This window comes from Diabrotica undecimpunctata, chromosome 9 (genome assembly GCF_040954645.1).
Source record: "Diabrotica undecimpunctata isolate CICGRU chromosome 9, icDiaUnde3, whole genome shotgun sequence".
In the NCBI taxonomy this organism is placed as follows: domain Eukaryota; kingdom Metazoa; phylum Arthropoda; class Insecta; order Coleoptera; family Chrysomelidae; genus Diabrotica; species Diabrotica undecimpunctata.
In genome coordinates this window covers 69,164,266-69,187,628 of record NC_092811.1, presented here as the reverse complement: position 1 = coordinate 69,187,628, position 23,363 = coordinate 69,164,266, and the positions used below count along the sequence as shown (strand labels likewise).

At 32.1% G+C, this 23,363-nt stretch overlaps 1 protein-coding gene across 1 annotated transcript; it reads right to left on the bottom strand.

Annotated features, from left to right (window-relative positions):
• Positions 1–1,034: 1,034 nt before the first annotated feature.
• Positions 1,035–1,754, bottom strand: LOC140451088 (uncharacterized). The gene has a single exon (XM_072544811.1). It carries the CDS (start codon positions 1,752–1,754, stop codon positions 1,035–1,037), a length of 720 nt encoding a protein of 239 aa, XP_072400912.1.
• Between the last annotated feature and the right edge of the window lie 21,609 nt (positions 1,755–23,363).

Below are 23,363 nucleotides of genomic sequence, written 5' to 3'. Positions count from 1 at the left end.
ATTTCACGATTTGGCGCTGGCATTCCTAACCTGATTAATAAATTACCGCACATGAGGTAACACATATCTTCGATCAAGAGTAAAGCACGATTATGTATCTCCTCATTCATCTCAATATCGTGATTTCTGGAACTGACACGACTTTGATGTAAAATATCTTCTGATATACTATCCTTGTATTTGTGCCACAGGTTACATGGGTTTGATGGAAAACATGTCGAAATTATGATAGCGAATAATGTGCGTATCTGACTTGAAGATGCAGAGATAATGGCTTCAGCGATTGTCGTATCCCAATGGGTATCGTTTTCTAATAAGTTCAATTCTTCACATGCAGCACGATATGTTGGGAATATTACACCATTAACAGTTCGTAGTGTCTCAAATGAAGTTGGCCCACGCACATTTACCAGCAACAACCGCAAATAGAAACATTCATCATTCTTTGGATGAACTGTATACATACGACCAAGAGCATCAGTAGAACGCACATCTGGATACCCAGGAACCGCATCACCTTGCTTCCGTCTTTGAAAATTCTTGGATGAAGCATTCCAAGTATAATAACGTGGCATCTCCGAGTAAAGCAAAGTTCGTGCAAACTGATCGCTTTGGCAGATTGCAAAAAAACTGGTCAATGTAGTTGCTGGAGGTGTTTCAGTACGTTGCGTAGCATTCGAAGCCGTGAAATATACTCGTTGACCATTCTCCAGATGCACCGCCAAATGTATAACAGTAGGATGACGTTCGTGAATTGGAAATGCGAATATACGCCAAATCGCTTCATTACAGTTCACATAACGACCAACTTGATAGCGTGAAATTTCATCGTTGGTATTTGAGGATTGCAATCCAAAAACCGCCATATCACTGCCTTTCGTGACATATTTGCAAATATATTTTATGGACTTAACTGAATTGCAGTATTCAACGTTGCAATGTGTCTGGAACATTTTAGAAATAAGTGGCGAATATGGAACAATCCAACTGTTGTCGACAACGAAATCCATTCTTTTCACTTTCGTTGTGACAGTTCAACCGTTGTCATCTGGTGATCGACGCAGATACAGCGGATACCCATCGTTGCCAGTGACAGTCTCCGCCGTTAATTTCCGTGGATATCGTTTAGAGCACTTTCCATCGACCATGCAAGGTGATTGGGGATTGATGGCACCACACGGTCCATAAATCATATTAGTAGTAACAACATCATGTAGGTCTGGATCGACTTCATGATCAGGAATCTCGGCACATATGATATCATCTATTTGGTCAGGCTGAATTCTTTCCACTAACCAAATAAGAATGTGTGCGTGCGGCAGGCCTCGCTTTTGCCATTCGATTGAATACATCCAGCATCGAGTATCTCCAAAGACGCGTTGTTTAACAATAAAGTTCATCAGGGACCGAACTTTTTGCCTGAATATACGTGATGTGATTTCGTGTCTATCATTTGATGTTTGTCCGGGAAGCAGCAATTGAGTAATTTCTATCCATTTTGGATTACAGGTAAAAGTAATAAAGAGATCTGGCCGGCCGTAATGACGAACATATGTTATTGCATCTTGTGCATATTCATGCATATGACGTGGGCTACCAATGTACGTCGCCTGCAGAATAGTTAAGCGACCAATATTAGCTGCATTTCCTTCAGTACTAACTGCATCACGTAAATGGATGTACTCCTCAGAACGCAGTTTGGCTTGGTTCAACCTAATAAATGTTAAACGTTCCGTTTCTGTTTTTACATACATGTCAACGCAATACTGCTGAAACAATCGACGAAACCGCAGCAAATAGTTGTCAGCATTTTGACGAATCATCAAACGATATGCATAATAATTCATTGAGCTAACTTTCTTTGTAGTTTCTTCACCTGAAATTAAAAATTTGATAATTAACCATTTCAAAGACAAATAATACAGACATTAACCATTATTAGGTGGCCTTAACCCAAAACATCAGTGGGTATTGCAATGCGTCATATGATCGATGAGTTTCAGATATTTGTTGCAGTTGCCCAGTATCGCGACGTGTAAGCACAATATCGCGTTTTTCCAATTGTTCACCAACAATCAGGATGGCAACTTCGTCTACTGTTGGAGCATTAAATATGCGTTCATGTGTTCCAGATGGTCGTTTATCTGCTTTGATGACAACTTTATAGTCATCATTTGGCATGCGCTCTAAAGCACTCTTAAACAACCTGACCAACGCATGATGTTCATGAAGCAGACACTGCAAGTCTTGAATAATTGCTCGCTTCATTCCTGCATTGATCCCTAGGCGTCGATCAAGTTGTTTTTCCATGTTGCCCATGAAATATATTTGTAAAAATTTATTCTGTGTATCTTCGAAAGGTAGTAATGATCCAATTCGATGGTGAATCTGTCCTTGTATCTACAAAATAAAAACCAGACAGTATTAACTGGGTTATAAACACTTTTTCTATGGGAGAGTAGAGTTCAGTATTAGCAAATATAATACATACCAATAGATAAAGTAAGTTATTCTTTAACTACATTCTATGTAAGTACAAAAATAAATACCTTAAATGTCGGATTAAATCCTCCTTCTTCGATAATGTCTGCCCCAAATGACGTCATTTGGAAACAACTATTGTATTTTCGAGTATTTGCAAGAAAGTGTCGTGATTCTTGTGTTTCGCCACAAAGCAATGAATACAATGGCTCATGTGGCGGAGTCAACACTGGCAATTTCACTTTACCATTAAGGCAGCATAATCCAGGCGTTTCTCCGGAAAACTTTAATGCACCACAATACTCGCAAACAACGTCCATTGCATGCAAGCTGTAATCATTGCTGCAATCGTATCAAAACGCTGCTCGATTCAAATCAGCTAAATATCTTGTTCTGCGTCGCAAATTATCTATTTGTTGCCTTCTGTTGTTCGCTCGACGATTCTGCATTGCCAACCGAGCTGTTTCACGGGCTGCTTCACTTTGCTCTCGTGATTGAGAAGCACGAAGTCGAGCCATACTATCGCGGCGCTGTTCACGTGCAATTTCTTGTTGTTCTTCAGTCCTTTCATTTGCAGTATTTTGTATTCTTCTTGCATTACGGCTTTGTCGGGAAAGATTCGATCGTCTTGGTCGCGGCATTATTAATTAAACTTCACTTCAATTACGGCTTTGTCGGGAAAGATTCGATCGTCTTGGTCGCGGCATTATTAATTAAACTTCACTTCAATCCACTTGTTAATTATTTATTTAATAGAAATAGTTTTAATATTGATTTCTTAGAAATATCAAATTGTCATCCATACGTCATTACATAGCTGTCATTTTACGTCAGTTACATAGCTGTCATTTGCGTTTTGTTATTCCAAGTCTGATTCTTTTTTGTTATACCACGTTTTATAGTGACTGACGTTTCATGCGGGAACGCTGTCGAACGGGATAAAAAGTATCCTATGTCCGTCTCCTGTCTCTAAGCTACCTCCCTACCAATTTTCAGCCAAATCTGTTCTGCCGTTCTTGAGTTATAAGTGGTGTAACTAACACGACTTTCTTTTATATATATATAGATGATTTATCAAACAAAAAAAACAATTAGTTTTTTATATTTATTAGAGATTATATATATTATAGATATTATTATGTAGAGAATTATATATATATATATATATATATATATATATATATATATATATATATATATATTTTCAAATTATTTTTTCGACCGTACTGTTTTAAATATTGATTTATAGTATCAGCAATCGGTCAGGAAATAAAACTCTATTTGTTCAGTCTCAATATTTCGTCACGATTTTGTATATAGTATTATATATATATATATATATATATATATATATATATATATATATATACTTATATAAATATATATATATATATATATTTTCTTATAGTTGTAAGTATTAAAATATTCATTTTGTTTACATATAATCATTAATTATTCTAATAAATTTACAGTTTTCTCCTGAAGAAGTCACAAAATCGTGACGAAATATTGAGACTGAACAAATAGAGTTTTATTTCCTGACCGATTGCTGATACTATAAATCAATATATATATATATATATATATATATATATATATATATATATATATATATATATATATATATATATATATATATATATATATATATATATTGTTATGATGTGTTTTTTGTTTGAATGATGAGCAATGAGTATTTTTAATAATATAATATATAGGGTTTTTATCGCGGTTCTCAAAGAATTAGCTTGTAAGTACTTTTTAAAATTATCTTTATTATAACTATTATGAAACACACATATATATCTAATCTAGCCAATGTAAATTTAAAATAAACTATCTTTAAATTGATATTCTTATAAAACTAATTAAATTCTATAGACAATGTAAAATTTAAACAAACTATCTTCAAAATTGAAATTGTTATGACACTAACTAAATTATATTAACAAAATTTTGTACCTTTCTTTCACTGAATGCCTAAATGAACTGTTTTCCACTATATAGATTCTAATCACCACTGAATGTCTTCGTACTTCGGTTATCCTTGTTTTTGTGATATTACTTTTTCCAATTATCAGCTTCTACCAATTTAAGATATAGTTTTCTTCACCATCATTTATAAACCACCAAGCAAACCAGCAAACACCATTTATATTTATTCTTCTTTTCAATATACCAATATCCAATTATTATAAGTTGATTTATACTAATCTCCAATCATAATATAATTTTAATTCCTTCCAATGTCCATCCAATATTCTTCTAATATACTTTTATAATCTTCAATAATTATTTGTGTATAATTATAAATGTGCATTAAATATATGCATAATTTTTAATCTTCTTTTAACTCACTATATTAAACAATTGGACTATCTCCAACTAACTTTCATATTTCTTATTAAACTCCTTGACTGACTTACTAAAACTGTGAACAATTGACTTCACTAACTAATCTACTAACTTTCATAATAAACTGCTTGACTTCTGACTAAAAACTCTCTCTTGAATCCAAATCACGGGTATTTATATCCTTTTGGATATTCCAGAACCATCTGGTAAGAGATCATGTTCCAATTTGTTCTATTTCTTCGATATCGATGTTCTCGAAAAAAATATCTGTTCTATCCACCGACATAATCATTATTCCAGAATGTTCGACCGTAAACAATGGTCACACTCTGCACTCTGGAGAATTCGTTAATGTTCCATTGATAATTTTGTTGACATTTAGGCTTTTCAGATCAGAATAAACATTCAAATTAGTAACTAACACTCTAATTTAATAAAATACACAATTCAAACAATATATTATTATAACCCCACTTATATTCGTAAAAATTCTTAATATGACACTTGGAGTATGTATAGTTGGTTGCCTAGTCACATGGCTCACTTAAATCTATTTACAACAATAAAATACAACTTTTTACACTTATTATATGCTAATTTATTAAAAATGCCCTCACATAAATATATTTTTATTAAATTCTCTAGTATATAACTTATTTAAAACAACCAAATATCTAATATTATGTAGTATATAACTTATAAATTATTTTCTATAAACCCTAATTGTCACAATACCCCAAAAATAATATTTAAAATAAATAATTTACTTATTATTTTTTTAAATATTAATTTTCTCATACCTTATTAAATTTAATAAATCAATTTTTTTTTTATTTAAAATGTGTTAAATACATCCCTGTTCGCTGTCTATATCAAAGCAGAGAACAACGGATCACAGTTCGGCTATTCTATGGTCAAACTGTCATGTCAAATGGAGAATGGATTTTATCAGAGAATAAAATATAACCTTAATTAAAAATATAATCTATATTGTGTTCTGTTTATTTATAGACAAAATCTAGGAATTATTTCCATTCAAAATAACTTTCATCAATATAAATTGGTAAGTTTTTCCACTTTATTATATTAGAAAGACATTTATTTATAGAATCAATTTGTATCTAACCCCAAATTATGATTTTTAGGGTACAAAATAATTTCCATATGTATCAGACAATAAATATGATGTCAAATTGATTCAAAATAATGAAATCTACCATCTATTTAACAAATCAAGTCTATTGAATAAAATGGATATATCAGTAAGCTGTTAGTGTTAATTTTATAACCTAGATATATCATTACTTTTTGAAAAATTGTACATTTTTCTTGATTTATTTTTAGTCCAACTTTGTCTAATCTATTTATTATAATTTTTAGGTGTTTCTCATGATCTTCAGCCATTTTAGAAACAATTAATATATCACCAATGTAGTGAATTACAAAATGTTCATATTGATCCAAAATATCATGAAGACATCTACATAGAGCACTGCAAGATGATTGAAGTCCAAATGGTACTACTTTGAATTGATATACTACTCCATCTATCTGAAATCCTGTATACTGTCTACTTTTTCTTTCTAGAGGTATTAACCAGAAACTATGCTGTAAATCGATTTTAGTGAAAAATGACATTCCTGTAATTCTTCCTAATATTCCATCTATACTCATTGGTGCTTCAAATTGCTTTTCAGTAATCTTGTTAATATTCCTTGCATCCAAACATAACCTGATTTCACCTGATCTTTTTCGTACTACTACTATGGGGTTAATAAAACGTGTGTCTGCCTTCTCAATGATCCCATCTTCTAACATATTATTAATTGTTTTGTTTACTTCTTCTCTGTATTTATATGGTATTGGGTATGATTTTGTTTTAAAATCTTTTTCTTCTTTAACTTTTATACTATGGATATAATTTTGTGCAATTCTATTTTCTTTATTGACAAGTCCCTTGTATTGCTGCAATATGGAAATGACTATTGATTTATATTCTTCAGGGCAATTTAAAACTTTTATCATATCTTCTTCTTGACAAATAAAATTATTCTTCATTATGTACTCATTATTCCTTGCTTCCAATTTTACGCACTCCGCCTCGTAGGCATCCATCTGCTTAAAATTTCCATTCCTTAAATATTCACTACAATAATTATTCTTTACATTCTTTTGGGACATATCCCTATCATCAAAATACATTTCTTCTTCATAAACATCACTATTTTCTTTTAATAATATCCTATCAACTCTTATTCCTTCTTCCACCTCATCTTTCTGCATAAATTTAATTATTTGCCCTTCCAAAGTTACCATTTTTTCTTCAAAATCTATCTTTACTTTCTTCTTTTCCAATTCATCATTTCCCATTAATATATCAACACATAAATCCTTGACAATAAATCCTTGCATATTAATTTCTTTATTAAGAATATTAATTTTAAAATTGGCTAGTTTATCAATTTTACCCAACTTCTTATTATTTGCACCAACAATTTTAATTTTTGGAATCTTTATTATATCTGATAGTTTTAATGTATTAAAAATAAAATTCTCCGAGACTAAAGTACTTTCTGAACCAGTATCTATCATAATTTTAATTATTTTATTTTTGGCCAAAGCATTTATATAAATTAAATTAATAGATTCAATAATTTTATCTTCATCTAAAGAAATAAATTCAGAAGGTTTTTCATAATAGCAATGGCCTAACTTGTAATTTATAAAGTTTACTGCACAAAATTTTGATTATTAGAATTGTCAGATTGTATCTGACCACTTGGATCTGATGTCCTATGTCTTTCCCTACTATGACTTCTACTCACATTTTCTTGCCTTGTACTATTTCGTTCCCTGTCTTCGCAGCTTCTATTCCTTCGAACACAATTTACCTGTCTGTTATAGTTAGGTCGCTCTGTATTTCTTCTATTGTTAAAATCTTGTCTATTATTATTAGTACTGTTATTAAAATGTTGTTTATTATAATTACTGTTATTATTATTAAAATTTTGTAAATTATTACCATATCTATAATTATTGTTATATGATTGTCTATATTGTTGATTATCATTTTTATTATATTGAAAGTTATTATTGTTTTTTCTGTTGTTATTATTACTTGTCATATTGCCTCTTTGTATTCTTTGAATAAAATTAATAAAACTATCTATTGTTTGAATATTTTGTACAGTTACGGTTTGCACAACATCAGCATCAAAATGTCTAGATACATTTAAGACTGTTTCATCCTCTCTAAGTGGTGGTTCTAAATATTTTGCAACTGTTATCAATTTCAATGCATAATCTACCATATTTGATTTTAAATTTTGATTATACTTTCCAAAATATAGAATTTCTCTAAACTTGGCTTGCTCTAATTCACCCCAATAATAATTTAAAAATTTATTTTCAAATGTTTGAAAATTATCTAAATCATTCTCAATACTAGCAAACCAAGTTGCTGCATTGTCATTTAATGTCACTCTAATATAATCTTTAATATCATGAATATTATTCACAAATCTTAATTTATGTTTTAAACTATTTATGTATACTCTACTGTCTGTGTCAAGTTAAGAATTCATAAAGGAGCCTTATGGGAAGCGGTGATGCCAGAACTACCGATAGACTGAGATAGGCGAGAGTAGTGGAGTTGCAGCGAAAAAGCAGGGCCGAACTGCATGTTATATTGCACATTAGACGTTTTTTCACTTAGGTAACTTTAAATTTTTTTTGTTTTTTTGAAAAATAAAAATTAAAGACATGTCTTTTTCTCACAACAGTTATTTATTAAATTTCGGCTTAGGTCATCATCAGACTCTTAAAAATATTCTTAATTGTTTAATGAACAAATTGAGTGAGTATTGTGGTAGATATTATTAGTGTCAGTAAAAAACATAAAAAAACAATAAAAACTTCTGTATATTTTAAAAAAAATACAACAGAACCATAGAAATGTAACAAATTATTTGGTTTTTTAGTTTGACATTTATATATTTACAATATTACAATTATCAAAAACTATGTACATTCTTCGTCCATATCCAAATCGGAATTGTCACTACTATCATATAAATCTATAACTATGGGAGTTACGTCTTCCATTAGACCGTCCACTTCCCAAAATTTTTTCTCCAGAGTCATTACATGTTGAATATAGTTTTTCCAGTTATCAGACGTAACATTTGAAAACGCTTTTTTTATGAGGTCCTCCATATCCTTCGCTTTGAAGGTGCTGTTATTTACGGCCACATGCCTTTTTACTTGGCTCCATACCATTTCAATTGGATTTAATTCGCAATGGTATGGAGGCAAACGAAGCACTTTGACATTATTTTGTTGTTTACAAAGTTCTTCAATTTTGTAATTATCAAAATTTTGTTTAAATTGCGCGACTACCTCCAAAAGCTCGCACTTCAGATAATTTTCTTCAAAAAATATGTCTTTTTGTCTTAACCAGTCCATAATGTTATTCTTATTCCACGATTGGTTAGGCAACAACTCGGTTTTTACACTATGATATGGAGCATTGTCCATAACAATAACCGTTTTTCGAACTAAGTTGGGCAACAGTTTGTTTTCAAACCAGTTCTCAAAACACGGACCGTCCATTTCGTCGTGATAATCAGCGCTGTTTTTTTTTTGCAAGGAAAAACATTTCAGCACCGTTTACAAAACCATTTTCACTTCCGGCATGGACAAGGATGAAACGTGGTCCACGCTGAGTGGGATGCTTTAGTCCAGTACTTAGCCCTTTTATGAACGCATCTCTTGCCGAGGTGACGGTTTTGTCTTTCCATTCTCTGGAAACCGAGTGCCCCACATTGACCCATGACTCATCCAAATACACAATGTCATAGCCCTCAGCCCGATATTGTTTAATGGCCCTTAAATATCCATGCCTCCATGCAATTATATCAGGACGTTCTATTAGCACGGCACTTTTATCACGTTTTGCATAAACAAAGTTCATGTCTTTTAACAACCTGTACATTGTACTGCGGGTAAAATTTGGCAAGTTTTCGTCTTGGTTCACTTTTGGCAGAAGACGATTCAAAGTAGGAGGAATGTTTTCAAAAAAAAAACTATGCACTGTTCGACGAACGCCGATACGAACACCTTCATCGTAAGTATAGTCTCTGGAGTTGTTTCGGCAACGGGTTCTTTTTCTGTTTGTTTTTACCTCAGAAAGCTCACCTTCTTTGTCTTCCTGTACGATTTTTTGAATCGTACGAACTGACACTCCTGTCATCGCGGATACTTTGTCGAATACAATACGTTGACTTTCATCTCGAAGCAAATTAATGTGGTATCTCACTACGTTTAAGATCACTTTTTTAGCACTCAGATGTAAAATTTGACCACTTTTAAACGGCAAAACTGGATCCATTTTAACAATATAATTTTTTACACTTGAGATTTGAGTGCGCGATGGTTATGCCTTAACCCTTGTCCGGGCAGAAGAATTTAAAAACGTAATCGGGCAGTTTGGGCTTATGTATACAGACAAACATATAATCTCCACTTCACCTAATTACACTATTTTGAAAAACATACCGCTCATTTATCTATAACTCATAAATCTGTCTGCTTTCCAAATGTGCTTTCCAAATGACACTATTGTTTGGAATGACTAAGTACATAAAGAGAATTAGAAAACTATTAATAGTCAATTATAAAGTAATCAATATTGTTTACTGTTAGGGCCTGTTAGCCCGGCTTGCCCGATAATGGAAGTTTAAGCACAATATCTTAATTATTATTGCTTTCTATTTATTAACTATTGTGAAAGTAATATTTTATAAATAATTTTGAGAGTTGACACCTAAGCTGTCAGAATTACCTGTGCCATAATAATTAACCAATTGCGTAAAACCTAATATTTTAACCACTAATAAAGACATTTTTCTAATAATCTTTAAAATCACTTCCCTGAAAATGTAACCATATTTATAAGTAATTGTAGTCGTTAAGCTTATTAAATAGATACGTACCTATCTTTTTAAAATAAATTTGATTAACATTGGAAAATATAAATAAAAATTTGAATATAAATAAAGAATGGGTTATTTCGGCCGGCCCTGCATAGTCCCGTGAACTATTGGCAACATACGCCCGTAAGAAATGCACTGGCCTATCTGTTCAGTTGTGAATTCTTAACTTGAAACAGTCTGTAGGATGCAAATTTTTTATATTACCAGAGAATTTAATCCCAGTCTCATTTGTTAAATTTAAGTAAGGTCTTCCTATGTCTCTCATTTGTGAAATATCATCTATTCTCTGTTCCACATTTCTTATTTGATTATTATTTATTTGGATATTTTGTTGTATATCGTCTAATTTTTCTTCTGTGTTTCTCCTGTCTTCGTTAATTTTTACTTCTAAGTTACATTTCTGTAACTCTATTTTCTGTTCTATATCTATCTTATTATCTTGAATAATCCTCTTTACTTCTCTCCTCTCATTTTCTATCCTTTTCTTGTAGTCATTCCGTATAATTTTTATTTCATTTGCTACTTTTTTCTCTGCAGCTTCAAGTTTTTTATCCATTTGTTTTTCTATTTGTTTTACAATTTTATTATTATTATCTTCTATTTTCTTTTCTAATTTTCTATAATTCTCTTCTAATTTCTGTTCCATTTTTTTCATGTCTTCTTTGACTTCTTTTGAATTCTCTTCCATTTTTTTTGTATTCTCTTCCATTGTCTTGTTCATCTGCATCATTAATGACATCAAAGCTGCCATATTGACATTTTCCTCCCTTTCTGGATTCATTTCTGCAGTATCTTGTGGAACTTGAACTAAACTCTCCTCTTGTATAGGTTGTGTTTCTACTTCCACATCTTCTTCATTCTTTTTGCTTCTTGTACCTTTCTTTCCTTGAGACATTTTGAGACTTTACTTGTTCAAATATAATTAAAAATAAAATCTATAATTTTTTCTTTCTACTGATAATTAATTTAATTATATGAGAGCACTTATCTTCCCAAACTAATTCTTTTAAATAGAGAGCCACCGCGTTGGGTGCCAAATTGTTATGATGTGTTTTTTGTTTGAATGATAAGCAATGAGTATTTTTAATAATATAATATATAGGGTTTTTATCGCGGTTCTCAAAGAATTAGCTTGTAAGTACTTTTTAAAATTATCTTTATTATAACTATTATGAAACACACATATATATCTAATCTAGCCAATGTAAATTTAAAATAAACTATCTTTAAATTGATATTCTTATAAAACTAATTAAATTCTATAGACAATGTAAAATTTAAACAAACTATCTTCAAAATTGAAATTGTTATGACACTAACTAAATTATATTAACAAAATTTTGTACCTTTCTTTCACTGAATGCCTAAATGAACTGTTTTCCACTATATAGATTCTAATCACCACTGAATGTCTTCGTACTTCGGTTATCCTTGTTTTTGTGAAATTACTTTTTCCAATTATCAGCTTCTACCAATTTAAGATATAGTTTTCTTCACCATCATTTATAAACCACCAAGCAAACCAGCAAACACCATTTATATTTATTCTTCTTTTCAATATACCAATATCCAATTATTATAAGTTGATTTATACTAATCTCCAATCATAATATAATTTTAATTCCTTCCAATGTCCATCCAATATTCTTCTAATATACTTTTATAATCTTCAATAATTATTTGTGTATAATTATAAATGTGCATTAAATATATGCATAATTTTTAATCTTCTTTTAACTCACTATATTAAACAATTGGACTATCTCCAACTAACTTTCATATTTCTTATTAAACTCCTTGACTGACTTACTAAAACTGTGAACAATTGACTTCACTAACTAATCTACTAACTTTCATAATAAACTGCTTGACTTCTGACTAAAAACTCTCTCTTGAATCCAAATCACGGGTATTTATATCCTTTTGGATATTCCAGAACCATCTGGTAAGAGATCATGTTCCAATTTGTTCTATTTCTTCGATATCGATGTTCTCGAAAAAAATATCTGTTCTATCCACCGACATAATCATTATTCCAGAATGTTCGACCGTAAACAATGGTCACACTCTGCACTCTGGAGAATTCGTTAATGTTCCATTGATAATTTTGTTGACATTTAGGCTTTTCAGATCAGAATAAACATTCAAATTAGTAACTAACACTCTAATTTAATAAAATACACAATTCAAACAATATATTATTATAACCCCACTTATATTCGTAAAAATTCTTAATATGACACTTGGAGTATGTATAGTTGGTTGCCTAGTCACATGGCTCACTTAAATCTATTTACAACAATAAAATACAACTTTTTACACTTATTATATGCTAATTTATTAAAAATGCCCTCACATAAATATATTTTTATTAAATTCTCTAGTATATAACTTATTTAAAACAACCAAATATCTAATATTATGTAGTATATAACTTATAAATTATTTTCTATAAACCCTAATTGTCACAATATATATAATATTTGTTTATTAAATTAGAGATACATATTAGAGAATAACAAAAAATATAAACAATTGTGTAATGTATAATTTTCAAAAACAAAAATGCAAACTTAAAAATTGAAGTTTCAGTACAAATTTAACAACAAAAATTAAGTTTTCTTAAGAATTACTCGTAATAAACATGATTTGTTTAACTTTTTCGTCAGAAAGTCTGCTTCGTTTGGCTGATAAAATTTCGCCAGTTTTAGAAAAGTCTCTCACATGGCACAGATGTGGACATTGTTCCAAATTTGTTACGAACAATAACACTTAAATTTGGATAATTGTGCCGATTGTCTTTCCACCAAGTTAATGGGTTGTTTTTTCGGTTTAGAAGAGGTTCTTCAATATATCTTTGCACCTCCATTATTGCTTTACAGCGACTGTTCCCACTAGCAGGTTTAAAATGGGAGGCTTGCTTATCAAAGTCTCCCCAGATAGAAAATTCGTCCTCAGATGAATCATCATCCTGTAATTGATTTACTATAGGTGCTGTTGTTTGTTTTGAGTTTTTTTCCAAAAGATTAGTCAGCAAATTTATGACTAAATTTGATTAAGATTAAAACTGAGAAACCGATATTTTTAAACCTCGGATCCATAAATGTTGAAACAATTAAACTCTTGCTATTTTCAAAATTTTTAAATCTCACCTGGCTACTGTTGAAGATAACTTCAACAACTTTTGTCGGTCTTTCGGCAAATGATGTCCCTGGAGTGGTAACTAGACGGTGGTATATTTTCGTAAGTTATTTGCTATAATAATTACAGATGAAAGTGTTACATATTTTTCTCCACTCATTGTTCTGGTGGCGGATTCTAAAGGTCCTAATATTTTAATTAACTGATTTATTTCTTCAAAATCAGTATTGGTGATACATGGAACATTTTCATTCCCTAGTACCGCGATAGAAGCTCTAACTTCTTCTTTGAGATTAACAATTCTCTCCAGCATATAATAAACGGAGTTCCATCGTGTAGGAACAGCCTGAATTAATTTTTTGGGATCTTTGCCGTTTTGCTTCTGATACCAATCAAGCTTCTCTTTAGCTAAATTACTTCGCTTAAATAAACTAACGACAATTTTAACTTTTTCAATTAAACTCTTGATTGCTTTTAGACCATCTTGAGCTATTAAATTAATATTGTGTGCTAAATAACCCAAATGTTTTAATTGTAACTCTTCTACAATCGCTTTTTTTACATTTGCAGCATTGTCAGTAATAACTATAAAAATTTTGTTGTGCAAATCCCATTCAGTTATAACTCGTCCTAAGTTCATTTGCTAAGTTTACACTCGTATGAGATCCCTCGAACAGACAAACTTCCAAAAGAATTGACTCAAGTTCGAATTTATCATTTATAAAATGAGCTGTAACAGCTATAAAACTATCACTATTCCTTGATGACCACATATCAGTAGTTATCGTTACCGATTCGGCGGTTGCCATAATTTCTCTAGTTTTATTTAGAGTCTTTAAATATTTGGCAGGAAGTAACGTCTTCGTTAGTGTTTTCCTACTGGGCAAAGTATAACCCACAGCGTCACAAAATTCTCGGAAACCCTCATCTTCCACTATGTAGAAAGGTTGAATGGCTTTAACAATTAAGTTTAAAAGTTTGGCGTCGATAATTTTTTTTGTGTTAAGTTTACCTTTTTAGATACTTGAAGTTGGAACTGAAACAACTTCCTTTTCTTTGGTATTTCTAAGCAAGCGCCACTGGTACTTGGAATTTCAGTATCGGATATTTTTTTAACATCACCAGTTTCGTCATTGTCAATAGGTACGCTATCTTGATCTTTTACACTGAACTGATTCCTGAAATGTAATAGATGGATGTTTCCTTTGCACGTGTTGACGCAAGTTAGTGATACTTGTTTTGTAGGATAATACTTGACTGCACATATTACATTTCGCTCGAGCATCATCTTTTATCGTCGAAAGACGTTCTAAACCGATGTATATATATATATATATATATATATATATATACATCATCTTTTATAGTAAAAAAGTCCCAAACTATGGAAGTTTTCTTTTTAGAATTCATATTTTGTTCAAAATCTAAAAATAATTTATAAATAATAATGGGAAAATATTTAAAAATAAAATGCATGTAAAGGTAAGCAGCAAAATACTTCAATTCCGACTTTTATAATACACAAAATAAATTGTCTGCTTAATAAAACTAGCTTGTGTCAGTGGCTCAATATTTATTAGAAAAAAATTACATACTAAAATTAAGTTAACTACTACAATTATTTTAAAATAGTATAAGCTATTTTTTGGGTTTCAAATATAGCATACCTAAATAACAATATATATGCCGAACTGTCGATGAACATTTATTTACCATTTTGGATATGTCTCTTTGGCTACATCCATTTCTATGGTTAGTAATAATTAAATTTCTTTCACAAATCGTAGTTCGGCACCTATTCTCAAATAATTTTGTTATGAGCCTAATAAATACTTTGAAATGTGAAATGAAACACATACATAACTGCAATATGACTTTAATGCAACGTCTACTTCGCAAATTTCAAATTACAATATAATATACAAGACGTATAGTAATTTAATTTTAGTATGTAATTTTTTTTTTCTAATAAATATTGAGCCGCTGACACAAGCTAGTTTTATTAAGCTGCTAGCCACTGTATCTGTTTTTTATAATAATATATCAATATCAATCCTTTGCTTCTGAATATAAAATATTATTTAATATTTCTAGATGTAACGTCACTAAAAGCTGCTATATACTTAATTGAAATAATGAAATAAACTTACGTATATGAATGAATTATATTAATACTCAACTGGGAATTCCACAGCACAAGCTAAAAACAACAAAACAGGAGATTTCCTTTCAAAAACAGTAGATTTTGAAATAAAATTTAACGTATATTTAATTCAACTATACAGTGAGGACGTTTACAATTTACAGTGAATAGTGCGATTTGATACAAAAAGACACAGAACACGAATGGTGTCGGTGTCCGTTATAGTTTTCGTTTTCGAATCTCACCAAAACATTTCAACCTGTCTGATCTATTATATCTTTGGTGTCCTTTATTCTCAAAAAGGTTTTATTTGTAAAAAGATTCAACTCTCGGTCAGTCTCGCACGGCTATTAAGTAAATGCAAAACAGATGTTACAGTTTCTTCATCTGTTTTTACAATATATATCTGCCCTTATTTCGATGGTTTAGCAAAATATTGTTTTTTAACCCTAGAAAGGTGGACTATTATTTACTGACAGTTATGGTGGACTATCGTAATTTTTACGACATCTAACAAAAAATTGAAAAAAAAATACAAATATAATTATAAACACTTTTATTACAATAAATTAGAAAAAATGTAAGTATTAGTAAGTGGTACACATATAAATAAAGTCGATGTACACTACTCGTTTGCACACATTGTACATATATTACCTCGGTGTTCGCCACATATAGCGTGATGGCATTGGTTGCAATATGTGGTAGTCATGCGCCTCTTTTTACTCGGACAATGGAAACATGCCTTGCGTTTCTTTTTTTCAGGTAACGGACGTTCAACTTCTTCGGAAATTTTGAGGACATCTTTAATATTTTGCTTAAGATTTCGACGTAAAGTTGGAATACACAATCGTTCTCTCAGTCAGGGTTCGGCGAGATGACGAGCCAATTCAACCATATATTCGTATCTGGATAAAACTGTTCTGTTTGCTTTTAATGTGTTTGTGGTGTAAATAACATACGAGTTAATACTTGCAATATTTATCATATTATAGAAGATACACAAAGGCCATCTCCTCGTTTTACGACCCGCATTCATATTCGAACACATTTGATCAAATGTATCCACTCCGCCTTTTGTTCCATTATAATCAGTTATTATAGTGGGTTTGCCATTTATTTTGGAAACATCAGCACCTTCGTGAAGTGTTGAAAGAAGTAAAACTACCTTATTTTTCTTTGGCATATATGATACCAATGTCTTTCTTTTATCAAAACAAAACATAGATGTATTGGGGACTCTGTTCTTTACATTTAACAATTCCTGTGGAATTTCTCTTTTATTTTTGCGAAGAGTTCCGATAATTGTCAGTTTGTACTGATCTTTTAATAACTCCTCTGCTAAGCTAACTGATGTAAACCAGTTGTCCATGGTAATATTTCTGTTACTACCATGAACTGATTTTGTAAGTTCCTTTACAAAATATGTACCCAACGGCAAACCATTTGTATTGGTTTTCTTGCCTAAATAAGGAATAGCATCGATCATATATTTCGAAGAGCTGTCACACATCATTACGATTTTGAGACCATACGAATTAGGTTTATCAGGTAAATACATTCGAAAAGGGCAACGTCCTCGAAATCCTACTAACTGTTCATCAATAGTCAAATAGGATGAAGGTGTATATGATTCTCTGCAGGTGGTAATAAAAATGTCCCATATTTCGCGTATATGCGCAAAAGGATCATCTTGCTGCCTTTCTTTTCGTGTTTCTTTTTCATCAAACCTAAGACAGTTTATGAGATATTTAAAACGCTGACCACTCATGCAAGCCTGATAAAATTTTCCTGATATATTACTGTCAAACATATATTTCACAGATAGATGACTGTCTTTATTTGCTGCAGACATTATCAAAATTGCCAATAAAGCTTGTAGCTCATTTTTACTCATGTCAGAAATATTAGGACGACTGGCATATTTTTTAGATTGTCTTGTAATTTCAGTATTTGAGTGTAACAGAGTACGACATAATATATCCTCTGAAAAAAAATGTAAGAAATATTCTTCAACTTTTGTGTAGTTTTTGGCATTTCCTTTGGGACCAGCTATAAAATGAATAATATTTCTAGCTGCCGTTCTTTTTGACAATGAAGGTATTTTGTTTGACCACTTATGCCCGTTTTTACCTTTTAGAGCCTTTCCCGGATTTACAATAAACTGAGAAACAGTGGAGTTCTCACCTGATGTTCCAGGTACTTCTTCTGTAGATTTTTCGCTTTCCACCACTATTGCTTTTATATCTGCATCCATTAAATTTACAGATGAACTGGATACACTGGATGGCTGGAAAATTTTGGAATTATCACTATTTTTAGAGTCATCTTCTTCATCTGAATCGTCCGATTCAAACTCCAAAGCATCTTCTTCTAACTCCCAGTCACTTCCACTATCTTCAAAAGGTTCCTGCTCACTATCTTCACCATTCATTATACGCTGTATTTCATCGTTTATTTCACTTGCCGTTAAAGGTTTTCGTGATGACATAGTGCTACAATTAAATAAAATAATATTTACTACAAATATAAAAAAGAATTAGATAATGACTTACCAAAAACGTCACCGGCGTCCAAATAAACTTGAGAGAAAAAAACTAACGTAGAAGGTGGACTTTCGTAAAATTGACGACGTGCCCTCAAAAAATCTAATACATAAATACAGTAGTGGAGAAACGCACTCACCGCCTGTTAAATCAAGACTAAAGAAACAGCTACTGAGAAGTGTATGGGCAGAGGTTACGCGACTGCACCCGAACTGCGGCGAAAACCGAGGAGCGTCGTCAAATTTACGATAGTCCACCTTTCTAGGGTTAAGGATATAACCTTATTTATTTAGATTATTTTTTATTTAGAATTGATCCCAAATAAATGTTTTGACCCAAATCAATTTTAAAACGAACATTTTTCTTGAAGCTTGAGATATTACAGAAGTTTGTAAAAATAAATTTAAATATAAGTAATTTTTAAATAATTTTAAAGTGTTTAATAATCACAGATCAGACGTAGAATATCTTTGTAAATTATTTATTAAATTTAATATATTTGACATATTGTACGACGTGTATTATGGGTTATGGTACCTATTCTTTAAAGTAAAAAATAAATTAATTCAACGTTTTACTCTTTTCAATGATCTTATTTTAATTTTTATTATTTATTTTATTTTTTATTATTTTATTATTTATTAGGATCTTATAATAGGTACCTAACAAATACAAATTATAGTTTATAGATTATTTATATATATATATATATATATATATATATATATATATAAATATGTTGGAAATATCGGGTATGTGGTCTATTAAATAAACAATCTTTGTTTTTTCTAAATCTCAATATTTCGCCATTTATTTGATGGCTTCATCGGGAGTAACTGTAAAAAACAAACATTTCAAAACACTGACGTACACTTAGATTTACAATACTTACAGAAATTGAAAGATTATACACATAAATAAAATTAATACTAAAATAACATTATTGTTGATGATTTAGTCCAAAAGTCGCAAGTATGAAGGAGTAATGACAGGACCTTGAAAATAGGTGTGGGACGTCAGGTATAGTGACTTTTGGACGAATCAATCAAAACGTGGTAAAAGTACATGAACAAAATAGTTATAAATAATTTAAACAAAAAAATTATCAAAACTTTTTTAAGTCGCTGAGACCTAGAAAAAGTAAAAAAAATATCACAAGTTATTTTATCCTGAAAAGTATCGAAAATATTACAAGTTATTTTATATATGTCGGTAACTCGTTGGACTCTGAACTCCCTCAGGAGTAAGAGCAGGCTGAGTACACGCTCTTTCCATCGCCATTGTTGACCTAAGGGGATAGGGATCTCGGTCAGTGGCCATAGATGTGCTCTATGGACACTTGGCTAGGAATAAATGCCTTTTAACTCATACAGATACTGTTTTATTGCGATAAATAAACAACAATCCAAGTACTAATACTAAGAATCTGTAATAAAATATAATTATCTCTAGGTCTGGAAGCTGGAAGATAATTATATAATTAGTCTTAAACTAAGAATCTGTAAATAAACTGGTTAGTTTAAACAATAAAGATCAGTTTAAGATCAATCAAAAAAAATATTCAAATTTGTATGGAAAATTTTACAAGTCCAAAACTCAAGAGTCGTCGAAAGGTTGCAAGTGTGACAGAGCCCCAAAAATAGGTGGGGGTTGTCAGGCGTAGTGCCTTTCGGACGAATCAACAAGAAAAGGTACAATAAGTTTATAAATAAAATAGTTATAAACAAATAACGAAAAATTTTATCAAAACTTTTCCAAGTCGATGACCTGTAAAAAAAAAGGTGAAAAAAATCTCTCCCGTCCTAGACAATAGTTATTAAAATAACTATATAACAGCTGGATAAATTACTCGGCAAGGGAATCTAAAATTGCATTCCACAAGCCGTTCATCCTGGTTAAAATTCGTAGTGAATTCAGTGTCTGGTACTTCCGTGTGGAATGTGATTGTCTTTTTTTCGTAGTCTTGAATATGCTGAGTTATTATTTCAGCGCTTTTAGCTAGGGCCATGGCCTCCAGGCTATTTATGTCTTCACTCGTTTTTATTTTGAATTTTATTCTGTTTGTGTCCGTCTGGTTTTCAATGTATATACCGATCGCTTTGCTTTCTCTGTTGTTGTCAGATTTGATGCTTGCGTCGGTATATACCTTGATATCCGGTGTGTTTATCTCTTCTCTTAGTTTTATCGTTCTATTTGTAGGGTGTGGTGTGTCTGTAGTTTTAAGTTTTAGATTATTTATGTTGTCTTTGTTATCATTGTATGTTTTGTAAATGGCGAAGGCATGTATGTTCAGCGGTGTTGTTCCGGCCAATATATGTAGGGCTGCTGTTGGAGCGGTCTTGTAAGCTCTTGTGATCGCCCGCAGAAATGGTCTTTCTGCGGCGGCCAACTGTTTCGCAATTCGTGTGTCCTTTGCTCTTTTGCCCCAGATCTCTGCTCCATATAGGAGCATGGGTTTTATCGCGTTTTCATAGGTTGCCTTCAACATTTTTGGTGTCCGTCCCCAGTCCTTTCCGGCGATTATAAACAGCTTGTGACCAATGTCGGCTGCTTTTTGCCTGTTCATTTTCACTTGGTCCAACCATAAGAGGTGTCGAAGGTCAGTCCCAAGTATTTGAGATTTTCTGACGGTGTTATTATTTCATTATTAATTCGTAGTCTCGGGGGTCTGGTTGGCTTATGTGGAATGAACATGACTTTCGTTTTGTGACTGTTGTAGTTCAGTTTATACGTTTTAGCCCATTTTTCACAAGCTGTCCATATATTTGTCCATTTATTTTCAAGGGTGTGTAGTGACTTCCCTGTTAATAAAATAATTTGGTCGTCCACAAAGGCCTGGATAACGTCGTGTTCAGTTGTTGTTTCCGTCTGCTCGATGAAATCGAACCAGGACTCCATCAGTAGAATCCATAAGATGGGTCCCAGGCTCGATCCCTGCGGGCAGCCTTTTTGTGTCTCATTCGTAATGTTTTCCGTGGTTATTTTTCTGTCTTGTAGAAAGTTTGTACATAGTTCGCGTATGTTTTGTGGTGTGTCGGATTTATGTAGGTTGTCTACTATTGTTGGGATCCAGGCAGAGTTGAATGCATTTTGAAGGTCTTAAGGTTATCAGAACTGTATGAAATTTATTTTTCTTGTTGTTTTTTATTTTTGTGTTTATTTGTTCTATTGCATCTATAGTTGATCTTCCCTGCCTGAATCCGAATTGGTTTTCGTGGAGTTTGTTGTGTGTTTCTAGATAGTATGCCAGTCTTTTAGCTGTCAACTTGTCGAGGACTTTTCCAAGTGTTGGCAGGAGGCAGATCGGTCTTTTGCCGCCGTCTTTTTTCGGTAGCCAGACCATGTCTGCTCCCTTCCAACACTTCGGAAATTCCCCGGTATTTAAGCAATTGTTGTATAGATTTGTAAGTATTACTGGGTTTGTTTCGTGTAAGTGTTATATAATTTCCTTTGAAAGTCCGTCTGAGGCTGTTGCCTTTTTGTTCTTCATGTCCATGAGCGTTTCTTTTATTTCGTCTTTGGTGAAGTGTTTGTCATTATTTGTGTTCTGTCTGTATTGTTTTTGTCTAAGTTCTTTGTGTGTTTCGTCGTCTTCTTGTTCGTTGTCTGCCGGGAAGTATTTTGTGTGCAAGTATCGTATTGTTTCCTCTCTATTTTCCGTGTGTGTGCCATCGGGTTTTTTCATGGTATTTAATGTGTGATTGTTGTTTTCGTTTTTCTTTATGATCTTGTAGACGATGTTCCACGGGTTGTCTCGGGTCATTGTTCGTTAGGTATTCTCTGATGGCTGTTTTTTTAGTGATTTTGATAGTGTTTTTGTAGAGTCTCCTCTGTGTTGTGTATTCGATTTCTGCTCTTCTTCTATTAACTAGATCTGTTTCTCTTTGAAATTTTTTCCTTAGGTTGTTGGTTTTTTTCCGTTGTGTTTCTAACTCTGCTGTCCACCAGATTTGGGTTGGTCTTTTCCCTTTCCTTTTTTTCTTTATTGTTTCTTGCACTATTTGTGTTATCTGGTTTTGTGTGTGTATTGCTTGTTCGTGTGCTGTCCCTGTTGGGTCCCATGTTTTCTCTAGTGTGAGTCTGCTAAGTTTTGTTTTGTCTACGTCTGCTATGTTGTATTTTCTGTGTGAGTTGTCCCTGTTATTTTGCTGTTTTTTGGTGCTGAAGGTGATGTACTGGTGGTTGCTCAGAGTTTCTTCTTCACTGACCTTCCAGTCCATCACCCTCAAATCCTTTGTTAGTGTTAGATCCACCCAGCTTCTTCCTCTTGTTGAGAGGAAGGTCGGAGGGCTGTCATGTGTGTTATTAATGTAGATGTTGTTTAGTGTCGTCCAGTCTATAATGTCCTGTCCTCTGTTGTATCTCCTCCCCAACTCGGGTCCTTCACATTGAAGTCGCCCACGAGTAGGGTCTGGTTTTTGTCGTTTTCTGTGTTTAATTTCTGTGTGTTTAGCGTGGCATTTACGTCTCCTCCAGGTTTGTCATATATGTTTATTATTGTAGTGTCAGTGTTGTTTGTCCTAAGGTGTATAGTTGTGCAGTTTTCGCTAGTTCGGTTTGAGATTATTGTCACTTGTTTGGCTAATTTTGTTTTGTGCGTTTTATAAGTATAGGTGCTTTCGTCGATTTGTCTAGTCCTAGTGTGAGGTATTCAGTACTCTGCCACGCATTTCGTCCCGGTTCTTGTAGTAGTGCTATGTCTAT

Coding starts and splice junctions, on each gene's coding strand:
- LOC140451088 (XM_072544811.1), bottom strand. CDS start 1,754: ATGTATGTAAAAACAGAAACGGAACGTTTAACATTTATTAGGTTGAAC.